This window comes from Varroa jacobsoni, unplaced genomic scaffold (genome assembly GCF_002532875.2).
Source record: "Varroa jacobsoni isolate VJ856 unplaced genomic scaffold, vjacob_1.0 scaffold_1147, whole genome shotgun sequence".
NCBI lineage: Eukaryota > Metazoa > Arthropoda > Arachnida > Mesostigmata > Varroidae > Varroa > Varroa jacobsoni.
Window position 1 is genome coordinate 133730 of NW_019214049.1, and position 17065 is coordinate 150794.

Here is a 17065-nt window from a genome sequence, read left to right on the forward strand (position 1 = left end):
TCCACTTATCCCTTGCAGACTCTCCTGTACCGCGACGTATCCTTGCCTAACACAAGCGAATATGCACGCGCGGTGGCCTATATCTTTTGCTGTCTTGCAATGTCGAGTAGATACGTAGACTGTCCCCGACCCTTGGTCTACTCTCACCACTCGAGGATGTTTCCGGGAAATAAATTACATACTTACGGTAAATTTCGAAATGTCAACTGGCCGCATACATAGGGAAACCGACGCCTACGGCAGATAAGTATACGCTACTTCTAATTTCTTCTCCTCACGCTTAGTGCTTTAATATCAGCGGCGCCCTGAAGGTTTCCACGCCGTTACACAAGAATACATTTAAAGTTGCTCTACAAGACAAATTCAGCTGGTACATCGTATACTTCTCGGTATCTTATATTTAAACACGACAATGCGGTGACATTTCATGACCAGATTGAATATAGTCAATCTTGAACTAAATTTAGGATAAACAAATACAAAATATGTAAATAAATACAGAGTAAGTCTTTGTGCCGGTTTAGAATAATACAAACAAATTAAATCGACTTTTATGTCACTGCTAAGCAAAACATATAGTTGCCCCTGTGGCCAGTTAACGTTTTGATTATATTCACTTAAAAAGCCTATAACGACCCCCCATTGGTATATTTGATAAAAAGCATATTGGCGAGCAGTTACAAGTACATATTGTCATCTAAGTAAAAAAAAAAAAAAGTATTAACCGGATTGAGGCTAAAACTGAAACAAATAGTATTTTCAAATTACATACCGCTGTTGAGATCGATGAGCTTCTGTCACCTCTCTATTAATACCATAATCCGATCAGTGTAACTTTCGTATGATTTCATATAGTGAAAAATTGTGACAAAATGCTTTTTACATTCCTCCATTTAGGGAGTTTTGCAAAGACTGGAACAGATGGTAGGCTGATAGTGCAAGGTTCCGCCTCTACAGCAAATACATGAAATTTTCCCATCTCAATTCTCGCAGTGTTTGCCCGATCGCTAGAGATGTGTATGATCCGATATTATTATAGCGGAAGATGATCCCTTTTCTAATAACTAATTTCAACCAGTTTTTTCCAACGGCATGTATCGTAATAATGTTTGCATTAGGGGGTCCGAATCAGTTATTTTTCCAACTAGCATCAGTAGAGCAGCACCTCTTTGGCGTAAGTCCAAACTCTGCCATAAATCATTAAACACATTTTTCCATCTGTTTTTGTTTTTTGTCTATATGATACGGAGCCATCTAGCTAAAAATACTTCTTCAACAAGCAAATATAATTGCAGCGTGCAACATCTAGTCGAAGTTCAGTATTATCATGCTCGCCTGTACACGAAGGAAGTTCCCGCACGGTTCCCCTGCTCGTTGAACAGCCTGTACGGATTAACCACACGCATCAAGCTACTGAGAGCGAGGATCAAAGGGAGGTGAACTGACGATCTATTGATACTGCACCTGCCGTTTTGGTAACCTGCAGCTGGACAGTGCAGCCGGCCTCATTGTTTGTTTTACGTTACCTACTGAACGTCCTCCACCTATCGCGCAACTGTTGTGCTGACGAGGAAAAGCCCTAGAGTGATAGAAAGCTTTTGCGAAACATTGTCGAGGTACTAGACTGCCACATAGATTTCTCATATACCCATCGATTCTCCTACGAGCCTGCGCATTAAAAAGAAAGGATGAAAAGATTCTAGAGGCATGTTCAAACAGCTATGGCCTAGCGGAGAGAAACAACGCACGTAAGCAGATAAAGCTACTTCGTGCACGCAAATTCCGGCTGACCGTCGACTGCATGAAACATACATACATGTAGCGCCGTATATGGACTGTGTATAAATTATCCTTTAAGGTCTCTGGACATAACGAGAAGCCGCAATATAAGCCATTTGCGACCGACCTTTCAGTTATTTTCCTTTCCTTCATTCTCCCCTCTCTGCGTTTGCTCTATCTTCGTTTCAGGTTCTGCTTTGAAGGAGTGCTGATCGTGCTGTGAGTAATGTTAGTGCCTCCGGGAATCGCTTCGACTGGGGCATCAGCTACGCTATTGGCTTCAGCTAGGCACTGGTGGGCACCGCGCCTCGCATTGGCGTTGGCTCAACGTGTTAGTTCATTCGTTCTTGCTGTGTTCATCTGCAACCTATTGCTGCCACCTATTGTTCTAATATGTTCGCTATAATTAAGTCTTCTTGATAATCTAGTTACCCCCCATCGATAGAATAAACAACTCCAGGACAAACGCGACAATGGCCGTAGTCCTTTGCAGCTAGCGAATCACCTGCACTTCCTGGAGGTAGCTTCGTCCGTCTGTGTGCCAATCAGAAAGAGAGGTGAGTGAGAGTGGAAAGAAAGGTCTCGAGTTTTGGTGATCGAGCGGTTGGCCACTCGCTGGGTCGCTACTTCGGTTTGTCTGCGACGAAAGCCTTCTCTTAAGACAGCCTTTCGTTCTTCAGGCTTGAACAAGGCTTTTCTATTGTATCGATTGTTTATCGCTCTTCGCCTTACTACGATTACAGATTCGTTCCTGCACCTTGTGCCGCTCACTAAGTCAATGTTGGCACTTCACGTATAATAAGTCCTTAATTATACTACTCGTTGCTACTATTTGAATTTTCCAGTATTTAGTCAGGTGCAACTCGCATGAAGCGTCGCCTGCGTCTACAGCGGGCAGTTGTACAAGAAGCATGGGCCCAGAAGATTCCCACTGCCTATATTTGTGCCTACCAACTTCTTTCGAAGGTAAGTTGACCTATGCCTCGAGGCACTCTGCCCGTAATGGTGCAATGAATACAAATTTTAGGTCAATGGTCCTTTCACAGAGAAGCATTAACAGAAATATGTGTACTATGCAGAAAGAGCAAATACTTCAGCCTAAAGAGAAAAATAGTCTTACTACATTAATCATGATGGTATACTATAAAGTAAATGATTTGGATTTGGACTATACCTTCTGAACTATATATGATGTGCTTGCAGCGATGTGAATTCTAAAAGACTCTAGAACACTAAAGCCGCTATACAGTATCTAAAGTCGCTACCTGCATATCTTGGCAAGGGGCTTTTCGAGTTAAAATCTGCTTACCTCTCTATCCTAGATATGATATTTGCATTGCAGTTCCTTTAAACACAAACATCTTTTATTTGACTTAATTCATCGGCTGTAGTAGTATCTTGAAGCGTTTCATGTATTTTTAGTAGAGATACTATTATTCGAAGCCGTAAGGAGTCCTCTTATATTTAGCACTCACAGCCAGCTTGTATGGGAACGCGTTTAAGAGGGGGTAGCATAATATTGGAGAACGTCAGTAGCACCTGGCGGTCTAGCAAGGATAGCGGTATTTGTTCGTTCCTAGATAAAGCAGGCGTTTATTACAGGGTAATAGTTTTTGAATCACATTAATAATACACAGCCCAAGTTTTATTGTCTGACCTCAGCAAACCCGTTTACTTAAATACCGAGAGCTATGATTTCTTTTCTATTAAACGAGCTCCATTTGTTGTTAGCAAGTTAAGGCAGTTAGGTCAGAGCGGCTGGGAACGCACCAGGCACGCACTTAGATATTATTACAATCATTAGAGGAACATGGTAACAGTTCCTCTCCGTGCTCCCGATGCGGCAACTATAGCCATACTCATTTCTAGCATTCGCTGCCGACTCGACTTTGCTCGTCTCCTGCTAGCTCCTTTCCAGGAGAAAAGGATCTCGTTTCTTTATATAGCATAGTCCTTGTCAAGACCAGGTGATACATGCCCCCTTATGGTTATATTCACCATTGGCGCGATTAGCTATCCCTGCTGCAGCAAAGAACGAATAGGCTATAAGACGCTAGAGGAATACGAGGTCCCTATCCGCGCTGTCATATACACTGACGTGCACCGTCTGTGCGTGCATACACGCCGGCCAAATCGATGCACATGCATACATATACTGTGAAACGTTGAATAACAGCTGTTTTTATGCACTAATATGCCATCGAAATTCATGCTATCATCCGCTGTGACTCTCATCATATTGAGTAATTCGAGACCAAGTGAATATATTCAAGCACTAATAATGAGCGATACGTTACTATCGTCAGTACCCTTCATCATCTGGCGGTAATGGTCACAGTGGTCTTCTGCATTGAGCAGGAGGATCAATGCTTTTTACCTATTACTGTGGCTACCGCCGTATATGTTGCAGCCTCACACGCTGGAGCGGTACTCCGCTTACGTGAATATTCTCTCAAGTCATCTATCTATAGACTGGCCGTTTTCCACTGTGCGCTCGCTGCTGATGTCTGTTTATCCATCTCTTGTTGTCTTTTTACCGGTATCTACGCTGTTGGCTGTGATCCATTGGCGTCATCGTTGGTGATACGTTCTACCTGTTGCCTTTTTCTTTTGCTCTCTTTAATGGTCTACCTTTCACTGAAATATACTTTCTACGTCAGCGAAAACAAAATAAGCTGCTTTCTTCAGTTCACCATGCAGCCTGCTTCGCTCGCGCGCTCCTCGTAAACGGCATTGGATTCAACGACGAGATTTGTTCTTCGATTGACAGTTGAGCTGCAGGCTCTCACGTGTTCGCGGTAGACTTCCACGTGCGGTTTTCGACGTCTGTCCGTACAGCCCTGATTGTCAATCTCCACTAATAAGCAGCCATAAAAGGCACGAAAACGGCCAGAGCAGCGCTGCAAATAAATCTTGCAATGATCACACTGTGCGCTCGTTCGTGTTAGAAATTGACAGATTGTGGCAAAGGTATCATTTATACGAGTAAATTAAAAGCGACGGCAGCACAGAGGCGAACGAATGACGGTACGAGGATCGTTAGAACAGGACTTCACCGTTACAGAAGCCTGAACAAGTGCGCCATCGCATTCACAACCGCCATTCAAATAAAAGTGAAGAATATGGAGTTGGGAATTAAGCATTTCGGAGACAAGGTAGCAGCGGCAGTAACAGGGCCCGTCCAGGTCAAACTAAACGAATCGACGTTAGCAGGCTTAAGAAGGCAGAGAGCAACGCACATCTCACCAGACTATACAGCCAGCTGGCTGACTGCAAGTCGCCATGGAGCGTAGCGCAGTATGATATAGACATATATGATCATATGCTTCGTATTTATGCAGACTGGGTCGGCGTTTAGTAGAACTACCGATAGCGCTGCTACGATGGTGGCAGTGGTACGGGTGGTGTGTAAACCATTTCTGTGCTGTTAATGCTGCTCTTACCACCTCTGCTACTATTTGTTGTACTACCAAATGTTGGGAAAGAGCTGGTAAAAGAGGCAGGTCGTCGAGTAAGCTCGGTTGAGACCCGTTCCGAATGTCGGGCGCGGCAGAGAACTTCGAGGAGCATTCGAAGTGACGGGCGCACACACCCACTGACTCGGTGGCGGCCAACACACACCCCTTCTAGTCGCTACCGCTGCGCTCGGTCTTTCTTTCGTCTCTAGCTATTCTTGGCCACATATATGTCGACACAGACAGATACACATGCGCATAGGCACATGTTCAGCGGCTTTAGGTTACAGCATCCACAGTTCCCTCTTTTACTCCGATGCCACTATTTGCCCACATTCCCATACATTGCACTTCCCAATATTCTCTATCTACACGGAAAACGTCAGAGCGGTGTGCAAAATCCATACACTAAGAGTATATGGATTTTGCACACCGCTCTTAGTATATGGAACATACTACTCGCGTCGTGCATGCTGCACTTGAATGCTGTTCTAATCCGTTCCGTTTCCACTCTGTTTTTCACCAGGACCCCCTGATATCGTAACGGCAACGCTCGTATATGTAGGGTTCTACCTGAACTCGCCAGTTCTAGAAACTTAGAGCTAGAGAACAGAATGTTTCCATATGCGATGGATAAGTTGTCCACCTTTCGCTTAGTCTTTTGTTGTACTCAGACTTAGCTCTCTAATTTCATGGTTGGTTAGAGTAAACTTTGAAATTCTGCGGAGCTCGACAAAGGGGGACAGGTTGAGATTAGCTGCTAACGTAACGCATACGCGAACAGTACAGGACTGTTGGCCGAAGACCATGGTAGACCGGCCAGCTAGGAAGAACCTGGCGTGGCTAGCAGTAATAGCGCTAAGCGGCCGACTCTATCAGATGACAAGGATCTGCCCGGAATGTCCCTGGCCGACGAAGACCAACCCCATAATGTATACAAAGAAAGATCGTTTGTGAGGTAGTACCAAAAAAAAAAGGAATCGCGGGCGTACCAAAGTAACAAAGCAAGCACGATTTATTACACAGGCCTCTGCTTATTCACTTGTTAGCCTATCTCGTCGTTACGCCTGTTGTCGTCTCTGTTTTATGCTCGAAAATAAAGCTTAGTTTGTTATGAGCGTACGAGTTACGAACTAAAGTTTATACAGACTACGGTAATGTCAATGGTGGCGTCGATTTAGTTTATTGAAGCGTTTACAAACAAAAATAATTTAAAAAAAAAACCTAGGAAAATAAAGGTGTGATATTAAAGAACAGCGCTACGATATCTACACTCCTCGAAAACCTCGTTTCTCGGTTAGTAGGGCACTGCACAGGATCCTATTGACTAGCCGTCAAATAGGTGTCATGCCCGCAGCGGGGCTGATAGAGCTCGCCAAATCAAAGACAGCAGACGACCGGGTGGCTCAAGTCGGCTAGCAGACACAGGCGTAGCTTTTTGACACAAAACCGGCTCTGTAATGGCGTTTTCTGTGCCGATTCATTTCATCATGTCGTGCTCTTTTAGTTTTCTTTGCTGTAGATCAGTAGTTCCGTGTCCCTCTCTCCTACTTGTCCAATCCTCGAGTTGATTTTCCTCTTAGCAACGCCTAACGTTCCATCCAGAGCCGTTCACAGCTACGGCCTCGTACACTCACTGGTTCATCTTATTTTTCCTTCCATCTTCTTTAGCCACCGCTATTCCTGCTTCTACTACTGCAAAATGAGATCCTCTGTTTCGACTCCTGAACTCTATCAGATTCGACCACGCGTTCTCGACGTTCTCTCGAACACAAATGCGTCTGCATTTCGTGACAAGGAGAACATACGTAAGCGAAGGGCGTGCGGGGGTGAAAGAGAGAGAGATAGGCGAAAAGAACGACGAAGTACGCGGATAACGGAAGGGTCGAGATGGGCCGAGATGGGCCGAGCGCAGCAGCTGCCGAACGGGAACCGATCGGAAAAGAAGGGATGCGGCACCAGTAGAAGAGATTTCTGGACAGTGTATAAGCAGATGCATTACCGATACTTTTTTCGAACCATGCCAGTGTCAGGCAAAGCACTCACAGGTCAGAAGTGACAGGCAGGTGCGCCTTGACAACGAAAATTTCCCGCTGAGGCGCTTTGCTGTGCTTCTGAATCACACAAGAACACTGAACATGCGCTTACCCTCTGTGGCTATATGTTTTGCACTTCAAAGGATCTTGGCCATGGTTCAATCGGTATGTCGACATTGAAGTCAAGCCAGAAATGAATTGCGGGATTTCGTGGCATCCCAAGGGGGCTAAAGTTCATCCAAAAGCAAAACTTGGAGTAAGAGATGACCACGACAACGTGGCATACAAAGATAAAACAAAACTCCAAAAGAGAGCTAGCTAGCCAAAGGATAAACATAGACTTTGCTTAAAGTCGCTATGACTCCCATTATTTTATTTATTTTCTTTCAAAATAGGTTTCAATACGAAACGATACAGCTATTCAGCTAGCCAAAGAAAGATGTTACATTTTTTTGAAACAACTACTGTTTCGCTATTTCTTTGTGAGCCAGCCCATCAGATAAATCTAGTATGGCTCGCAGCAACAATATGTAAAAAATCGAAATATTTCGCGGCGTCCTTATTGCCCATAGAATTTGAAATAGTGCACATTCGATCAAACGTGTGTGGCAGAGGCGCCGCCGCTCGGTTCTGCCGATTCGAGGTCGCTTGGGTAGCAACTTGCCTAGCGCATTTCCTATAGACAGAGAAACCCTAAAAGTAGTCATACCATTAGTACAAAGACTCTGGTAATAATTGCTGTCCCGGCACACTTGCCCGCCGTTTATGAAACGACAGTCGCTGGGCCCTCCAGATGCAAGCCAGTGGCCCTCTTTTTGCACGCTCGCTTCTCCAACCAACGGAGCATGACGAAAAAAGGCCAGTACTAAAAGCAGCGGCAGCGACGATGGCGACCATATCAGAAGTAGCAATGACCTCTAATTAGATCCGCAAGGAATAGGACACAAGCTGTAGGGACGCAGGCTCGCAAAGTATACCCGTGGTAGGCATGCAAACCAAGCTTCCAAGCGCGGAATAGCAGGCATGCCGAAAACAGGCCACACAGGCTACCAGCAGTGGCACGGTCACTGACTGTCTATGGGATGCTAGTACACTGCATCATCACTCATCGATGGCGCCGCGATCGTTGTGAATACCGGACTTCGTCAGCAAGAAAATATGAGTATACATCGCGAGGCTAACTGACTACATAGGAAGCTATGTACTATTGTCACAACCATGAGCATTTCAATGTGGGATTTACAAGTCGTTTGTTACTTAGGTTTTCTATAGAAGCATTGGTCAATTTGTGGGAAGTGCTGCTGCACCTCTTACTAGCGTCACGTATCATCCATTTTATTTCATCGTACGTTAGGGTTCAAACTAAGTACGAGCTAAATTTCCCAGATTCCCATATGAAGTCATTGTGCGAGCACAGCGGGTTTAACCCTTACTTTTTGGTTGCGGGGCAATGTGCTGAAGGGTTGACCGGCTTTTGCGAGTAAAATTATAAAGCCGGCTGGGGTAGAAGGAAGCTTTAGTAGATGCCTCGCTGCGCGCATCTAAAAAAGAACTACCTCTTCGCTATCTTAATCCCTTTGTAGAACGGCTTCAAAAAAGAAATTTGTCGTCGTCCATACTCCAACATTCAAAGCCAGCGATGGTGGCTTACAATGAGAGTGCCGATGGGTCGGAGTCAGTGCTGGCTTCTAAAGGGATAGCGTCTCACGAAGCATCGAAGGTTAGGTATTTGGGACGTCTATTGTATAGAACAATATCGGAAAGACGGGGTGTACTTGCCTTCTTGTGTGGAGAAACTGTTATTCTGAACGAGGAGGGACATAAATTTGAAAGCTGTCGGCCAGGCTGCAGCACAGTCAACGAGTGTCCAAATTTTATGAAAAGTAGACAAAAATGGGTTCAGTGTGTTTGTTGCAGACCAAAGGTGTACGGTGAAGGTTAACCCACACACGAAGATGCTGAAAACAGCTTCAAGGGACTGTTATAGAAATCATATGGAACTTACGATAGAGGCTCACAAATAGACATACTGTTTTGTCTAATGTCACTTGCTCTGGATAAGGAGTATGAGTTATAATAGAAAACTAACATGCAGCGCTCATTCGTGTGATGCCGACTCTTCGTACATAGATATCAAACGGTACTTGCTGTTTGGTGTTCATGTTATTCCCATAACAGGATTTCCATTTCGTGGCAGTCTGTGCAGGGTAAGATCCCAGCATCCGGTCGGCCTTTGGCTTTTTCTCATCACACTTTTACTAAGCTGATTGGCATTTCCTTATTGCTCGGCGTATGTGCTTCCTGATCCCCTTCATTCTCACGAATCGTGAGCTAACCTAGATCTGCTTTACATCCCGTGTATCGCATTCCGTCCAGGAAAAAAAATTTGGCATTTTGTTTCCTCCGGTCTTCTCTTATTCTGCTAGCCACTTTTAAACGATAAGGACAATAACCACAGTGTCCAGGTATTAAACAATAATTGATGCGGTATTAGTACATATTTTGCACACACAAATACCTCTATTTTTTATATTGCTTTATGATTACACCCGACGGCTGCCTATATCAATTTGATACAGGAAGACAAAAACCCATTTACCCAGACAGAATTCGATGTCTGGTACGGCGAAGCTGCCGCGGCCTGTATAGTGACCGTATTCAATTATAACTCGCTATATCTTGGGCAAAACAGGAGCGGGCAACAGAATGTAAGGAAATGATGGAAGCGATGAGTGTGCAACTGAGATAGGCCAGGACCATGTTGGATTGGCGCTAGCTAATGTCAGTAAGATGCTGCCGGCGCCAGCGAGAAAGAAGGTGGGCAAACGAAACGTATTGACCTGGGTCGGCGAACGGAAAGGAAGACTAAGCTGAAGTAGCAGCAACAACGATAAAGGAAGTCGTGTGTGTTCACGATAGTGGTATTAGAAATGGACCAAATCAAATCCCATTTGTGACATTATCCAGAGCCGCATATACCCCAGTAGCATACGTGCGAACTCCACTGATAGAATCTGTCGTATTGTTGTTGCAGTTTGTACAGCTGGTATATCTACATCCCGTCTACCCGTTTACTAGAAGCAACTTAGTAAGCTCAGAAATATAGTAGACTGTTTTGTTAGCAGAGTCAAGTTAAATCCAACCCGACAACCAGACCAGGCACGGACCATATTGTCCTGTTAGGCAAAATGTACCAAGGCTGGTCCGACCTTACGAATAGCTTTTCGAAATAGGACACTTACACTGGAAGAACGTCCCTTGCTGCAGGCAAGAGAGTAGATTTAACTCTCATTTTATTTAGCACAAGGAGCAGCAGCAGCAGCAGCAACGGCCAAAGTAGTGGTACAGAGAGTACGGAGGATTCGCTGAGCGGAAGCGCTATTGCGAAAGCAAACGTAAAGCAGAAAGACAGCAGACGTTGCTGTCCAGCTGAGTTGCCGATACGGAAAGAGGCAATTGTGTCGTTTTCGACTGGTCTCCGCCGTGTCGCTGCGATCGATCACAATAAGCTTGTATCTCTGAAGTCTGCCTTGATCGATTCTCTCTAACGTCAACTGATCTCACACAATCCCAGGCTCGTCGCCCACTCTTTCATTTTTCCCGCTCGTCTCGTTCGACTTCCCTACAACGACAAAGGCAAGGCAGCAGCGCTAACAAATTTCACGTCATTGGACGCATAGACACAGGTGAACCAGGAACTAACCGGAGGTATAACGTCCGCATCCTATTGCCCAGAGTCGAACGGCAGCCACTAAATCTCGGACTAGTTATCCACTAGAATCATTTGGCGTTATTAGCATTGTGTCATTCATTTTAAATGAGGAAACCGTGTTGCTTTGACGGATCCTTTCGGTGGACGAACCGAAAGATGCAATTCAGCGGTTAATTTTGTTTCGCTCTGGGTTCGGTTCCGCTGCTTACCCACCCAACGCTCCTGAATTTGATATTCCTGTTGATAGCAATCGGCATTTGATACCTGGCACTCTTTTCTCATTTGACGTAGGCGCTTTCGGCGGATTGCTATGTGCGTGTGTGGTCACTCGTTCTATTCAGCCATCTATTTGCTTATATCAGTTACTTACCAATTGAAACACGAATTCTTTCGCCAGCGGCGCCCGTGCTGCCGGCGTGCACCAGCGGCGACACCACGTACCACAGAAATCCAGCTAGAAGGGGCCGCATTAGTACGAGTTTGTTTGTGCACCAGTAGATTACCTTTCAATTAACGTAGTGCGCTCCTTGCCGTGGCTGCGAAGCGCCGTCCAGGGATGCACACGTATACGTTAAGAGACACAAACACCATATACGACTGTTCACGACGACGACGACAACGGAAACAACAAGAACAAGAAGAAGAAGAAGAAGAAGAACAACAACAACAACAACAACGCTGGTCGGTCCGCTGAGTTGTACTGTATATTAGGTAATGGCTTGATATCGTCGTGGTTGTTTGCTACTGACTGACGTGGTCCGGGTTCAAACTACCGGCAAGTACTGTATAGAAGGCCGGCAAACCAGATTTGCTGCCTCTCACAGAGGTAGTGACATGCAGCAGCATGACGAACGACAACACACCGAATCAAAGTACGTCAACCGGCGCAAGGCCGAGAGCCAGTTTGCCTTTGCGAAAGCAACACGCGGTCGGCGCTAACCGGACTCCAAGTCCCTTTCCCTTTACCACCATCAGCGCCCTCCCCTCACAACCAGCGACGGCGGCTGCTGCCGCCTATGGACCAAGGAAGTAAGTCGCATTTGGTTAGTTGTATATTTTGCAAAAATGTTTGCTTCTCCCTCAAGTAGCACCAACTGCAACTCATCCGTCCCTACGTTTTGGTAGGGTACCAATCCTAATCCCTCTCTTCATTTCTACCGTTACCAACAGAGTGGGAAGCGATCAGAAAAGGTGCAGGCAACGAGGGTCGCATAAAGAACGGCGGAACGAACAGAAATCAGATCGTTGCACCAGGTGGGATAAAGCGCGGTAAACTGTTCGTCGCGTACGGGAGGTTGCCTTCAGTGATGAAGCGGCGTGTGTAGGTCACCCAGCATGGCTTTCCTCCTCTATTCAATGGCGACGCTAGGAACGGTGCCGACGGCATCGGCAGCTGAGAGCGACGAAAACGCGAACAGTGTGACAAGGAATGGACAAGAAGGGACCAAGCCGCACGAAGATCGCGAAGAAGAAGGGTGCCAAGATAGCGCCGGAGAACAGAAGGTTAAAGAAAGTTTTTGTCGGTAAGGAAAGGAGAATATTACCATGGAAACGTGTAGACAGGCAATACTAGAACGAAAGGAAAAATGCTTTTAAAAAGCGGCCTTGTTCCCTTCACGCGCTTCTTTTTCTTGACTGCTAATGGAGACAAGCCATATAAGCAACGGCTGACGGAATTAAGAATAGCAGCAGCTAATAGAACTGTAGGTATAGTGCCTGAAAAACTGCGCGAACACCTAGACAACAAGAAACTGTCACATCGTATTTTCTTCATTCTGTGATGTTGTCGTGTATTTCTCTGCAACAAAGTTCCGGCAAATGAACAGTCTGTCTTGCCTGGTCTTATTGCCTGGGAAAAACACTCACATGCGCATATGCGCAGTAGATTCAACGCATTGACCGGCATTGAGCTGTGTCTATCAATGGGTGCAAGATCAGATACGAACCGTCTGCATCCAATCGCCGATACAACGGTTAGATGACATAGCAGTGAGAAAAAGAAGATAGGCGGGGAAGGAGGACTAGTAAGGAGATTAGATAAGCGGGAAAGTGAGATTCAAAAGAAACAAAAACGAGTGCGCCGGCAATGGGCACGACCAAGCCGATGGACGGAGAAGATTGTGCGGAGTGATTAGATGGCAGCAAAGATTGCGCATGCAGGTCATGCAAGGAGACCAAGCTGATCTTTTCGAGCTGCTGGTGGTCTAATTAAGCTTTCTCGTTTCCGTTTATTTGTTATGCGAAAGCGGCTTTTCGTCTCCATAGTAGCTTCTTTTTCTTTATGTCCTCAGTTGCTCTAACTCTTTCGGGCTGATTCTTTCTCGTACTCTCGCGAGCTCATGCACTGACGTAGACGTGACTAGGGGAGTCAACTTCTGACCGCACACACGCTCGCATCCACACCTGCTTATACTGAAACACATACAATGGCATAGCTGTATAATAATATAATGGTGTAAAAACATACATAGCAGCTAGACTGCCATTGCTGTTACCGCCGCTGCCTCCAGTTTTTCCATGAACATAACTGTAGCACGGCAAACAGAAGACAGGCTTTGTGAGCCCCTAGGCCGCTTAACACACAAGCTGGTGCATAGAACCGAGTAAACATGCCAACTAAAATATACGCCTTCACTGCTCCACGATAAGGCACAAATGAGTTACCTGCTAGTCCCTTTGTTTGTCGGTTAGGGGCACGAAATTTTTCAAATCTTCCCTTTGCGCGGACGACAAGTTAGCTGAAGCTCTTTCGCCTTAGAACCTTTTCGGCAATTTTTGTCTTTAATTCACAAATTTGCCGACCTTTTTCTAAAAAGACAACGAAACACACGTAAAAACCTCTAGGTAGCTGCCTTGTGGCTACCTGCTCCTTAACAAATAGTAGTGCCTCACAGAGTAAGTCGATATGTTGGTTCCTGGTTGAGTTTTGGGAACGCAGGACACATCTGAATTGGGCTAGGCTTTGAATGACCTAGTTCGAACAAGTGATTTATTTTTCGAAATATTCTCATATTAGCTGCAATCCGTAGCTGCAATCTTTCAGTCAAAAAATTTTTATACCAACAGATTTTGCGGATCGAAAATTATTGTTATCATTAGAAGAGCCTTCCGCGTCCTTTGAAATGTGCTCGTCAACTAATTGCGTACCTTGATGCCGGGCCGTTCACCAAAATACGCAGAGGAATTGACGCATTGGATTACTGTGATCCTGAGTCGAAGAGAATCTACTTAACCTAGAGAACTCTCGTGGCGAAGTTTCACCGCTTCAGCCTCTCGTACGTTCACTTTGAGTGAGCTTCATCGGGGTATCTTTCAATTCGTCGTAAATTAGTTTCATTCAGTATGTAAATCGCTGATGATTACTGAGATTAGCAGTGGACTTTCAGTGTCATTTCGAGACATCCCTATGGCCTGCCGAAAAATATCGAGCTCAGTAGCTCCGTCGTCTAGAACGACCTCGCTTGTCTGGCCAATATTCCCAAGCAAGAAGCTCCATGATGTTTTGGGGGTAATTTAATTCGAGCTGGCTTAAAGAGTGTAGAATTCTTAGGAGCCACGCCAATGAATGTTGAAGATCAGCGAATATTGCATGCAAATACTGACATGGACTGCGTTCCAGGAAAATAGAGTTCACAGGTTAGATCAAATGCTGTTGTCAAAACCCGTGTTATTCTTCTGGAAGAGTGCTCCTGAACTCAAGGTATGGCGGAAAGCGGCTTGTGAATAACTGGGAGGAAAATTAAATCTATTTTCAGCGATGCCCCACACCTGAAGGTCTATTTAGACTACGACCACTCAGAAGTTTTCCAGAAACGCTCTGTGATCCAGTACTATTTGTGTTATTATGAATAGAAATTGTTGTCGCAAGACAATACGTGATCTATCAGAAAGAAGGTCCTGTCAGCTCAGATCCGCAGCTAGGATTTCTGCAATGTGTATTCGAATATCATATAAATAGCTACCTTGACATGCAAATGTGTAATTTAGTAATCAACTCCACTATACTGATTTAACTTGCGGATACCTTTGAAGAATACAAACTAGTAACTTCCCTCGCAAGTGGGACAATGTCTGCGAACGACACGTACATTTGTGTGTCGCATGTAGAAAGCATACTTCATAACTAAGCTTCAGATGCGAGCGTCATACGAGTTTCAGACGCAAGACCCAGCTGCCCAGAACGGCCCGCAACAATTATTAGCCAATAGCAGCATCACGAACGTCAATGATGTTAGCACATCTAAACTTACAACTGAGCAAACAACCGAGTGACGGACCGCATGGACGAGACACAGATGTATCCCAGCTATGAAAATGATGAGCAGGTTAATAGTGACAACACTGATGATGAGATGAAGCGTGGGAGCGACAGCGAGAAAGCGGAGGCTACGATCTAGACAGACCGCTTCTGCAAGTACGGCACTCTAGGGCATACTTCAGTTGCTGAAAAGAGCCAACGGCAAAAACCGTAACTATATCTATTGGTATTATCAGCAATATTAGACCGTCCCATATATATAATAGCTGCTCACATGCAATCGAGAATTTATCTAATTGTCTAAATCCGTGACATTAAAATAAGAAGCAGAGATAAGCAACAAGTGTCCTGAATTTATCTCGAGAATCGGCAGAATTATTATACATCGACTGGAATACTTGATGTTCTAATCACCTTATAAATATATCCACAGTTGCTTTTAGCAACATGATCATAAAGATACCAGTTGCAGACGAAAAATCCCCAGATCACACATTGTAGGTCTCCTCGAAAGGTTTTCTGATGGTATAGCGAGAGAAGAGTCTAAAACGTGAGTAGATCACATAATTTCGCCTTTAATTTCTCATAACGAATATGTCGGCGAATGGGGTTACCTTAATAACAATATAATCTCATGAACTATTATCTTGTTCCTGTGGCCATTCATTTTCTGACAACCAACTTCCTCCTGTTGAAAAGTAATCGCCAGTATACGAAATTATGGATGTGGATAAGTTTTTTAAACAGTATTCTACAGTAGATCCTTATGGGCTGCTTTTTAGGGAAACATTTCATCGTTCCACCGGCCTCCAGCCGGAGCTTTTTCGGCGGCATTTCATCGCTTTGGATATGCTCTTGACAAGTGAGGAAAACGATATGTCAGTGATTAAACAAATTAACGACGTAAAGATACATATGATAAGGTACTGAAAAAATATCAGTCAAGTATTAGTCGAAGTTCAAGGCTAAGGACAGCTACAACAGTACAACGAACCAGAGATCCGTAACTATAATACACGTTAGTGCAGAAGCCTCTGAAAAATGTGTAAAACTTCAGCTTGAAACTCATATGTTCAATGTATTTTTTTTTCTCAAATTGAAATGGAGCCTTACGATCTCAAGACGCGTTGAAACGAGCACAATGACGAACACGGTATATAATACATACCGCTACAACCACACACATGGGGCATGTACCTTGAATCATTGCATGTGTTTAAAAAAAAACGTCGAAAGAGAGTCGAACGTTTTCGCCTCAGCTAACACCAGGCATTCAGATGTTCAACATAGCGTGATAATTTCCTTGGGATCTAGATAATCCAGTTCACTGCGACTATGTTAGCTGAAACAAATGGAAACCTGTTATGGCCAGCGTATCGCTTGACGCAAACCAGGTAAGTGAATATTCCGTAGTCTAAACAAAAGAAAAATCGTGTATGTGCTTTTCTCGGACTATCCGGAGGACCCCTGTATAGGGTTTGATCATTTTGTTGTACTTGGGTTTGACTTTCCAAAGAAAAAAATAATTTAATAGAAATCAAATAGCTACGAAAATGCATGCATTTATGTTTAAAAACAAAAATAATAACATTTAGTGAGAAGTATACGCTTTAATAAGAGTGATTGATTTTAAATACTATGCTACTGTGCAGCATTGAATAGAAGCCCCGTGGAAGTTTATGCGATAAAGTTGGTGCAAATTTAATAAATATAGAGAAGGAACTCAGTGTTCCTGGAATTTTAGCATGTGCAAATATCCCTTATAAGATGCTTCGTAACGTTGCCATCCGAATGTAGCGTAACAATGCCAGGCGGTTGATAAATG

The 17065-nt window shown here is 44.5% G+C and overlaps 2 protein-coding genes across 11 annotated transcripts in view; one reads left to right on the plus strand and one right to left on the minus strand.

Moving 5' to 3' along the window:
• LOC111267112 (glutamate receptor 4) overlaps positions 1–15142 on the minus strand; it is a 75268-nt gene extending 60126 nt beyond the window's left edge. For both annotated transcript variants that reach the window (XM_022845114.2, XM_022845113.2), the window contains exon 1: positions 11353–15142. In XM_022845114.2, the coding sequence (XP_022700849.1) occupies positions 11353–11452 (100 nt within the window). In that variant the 5' untranslated portion in view covers positions 11453–15142. The remainder of the gene's footprint in view (positions 1–11352) is intronic.
• LOC111267113 (uncharacterized) overlaps positions 1–17065 on the plus strand; it is a 54429-nt gene that overhangs the window by 5952 nt on the left and 31412 nt on the right. For 2 of the 9 annotated variants that reach the window (XR_015313666.1, XM_086971198.1), the window contains exons 2-3: positions 19–2336; positions 2625–2745. Coding sequence is in view for 2 of the 9 variants with exons in the window: in XM_086971198.1 (XP_086827324.1) it covers positions 2647–2745 (99 nt within the window). In the remaining 7 variants the exon portion in view is untranslated. Of the gene's footprint in view, positions 1–18; positions 2337–2624; positions 2746–5760; positions 6448–15140; positions 16635–17065 lie in introns of those variants that run through there. The other 7 variants (XR_002684422.2, XR_015313668.1, XR_015313669.1 and 4 more) reach the window with 7 other exon arrangements.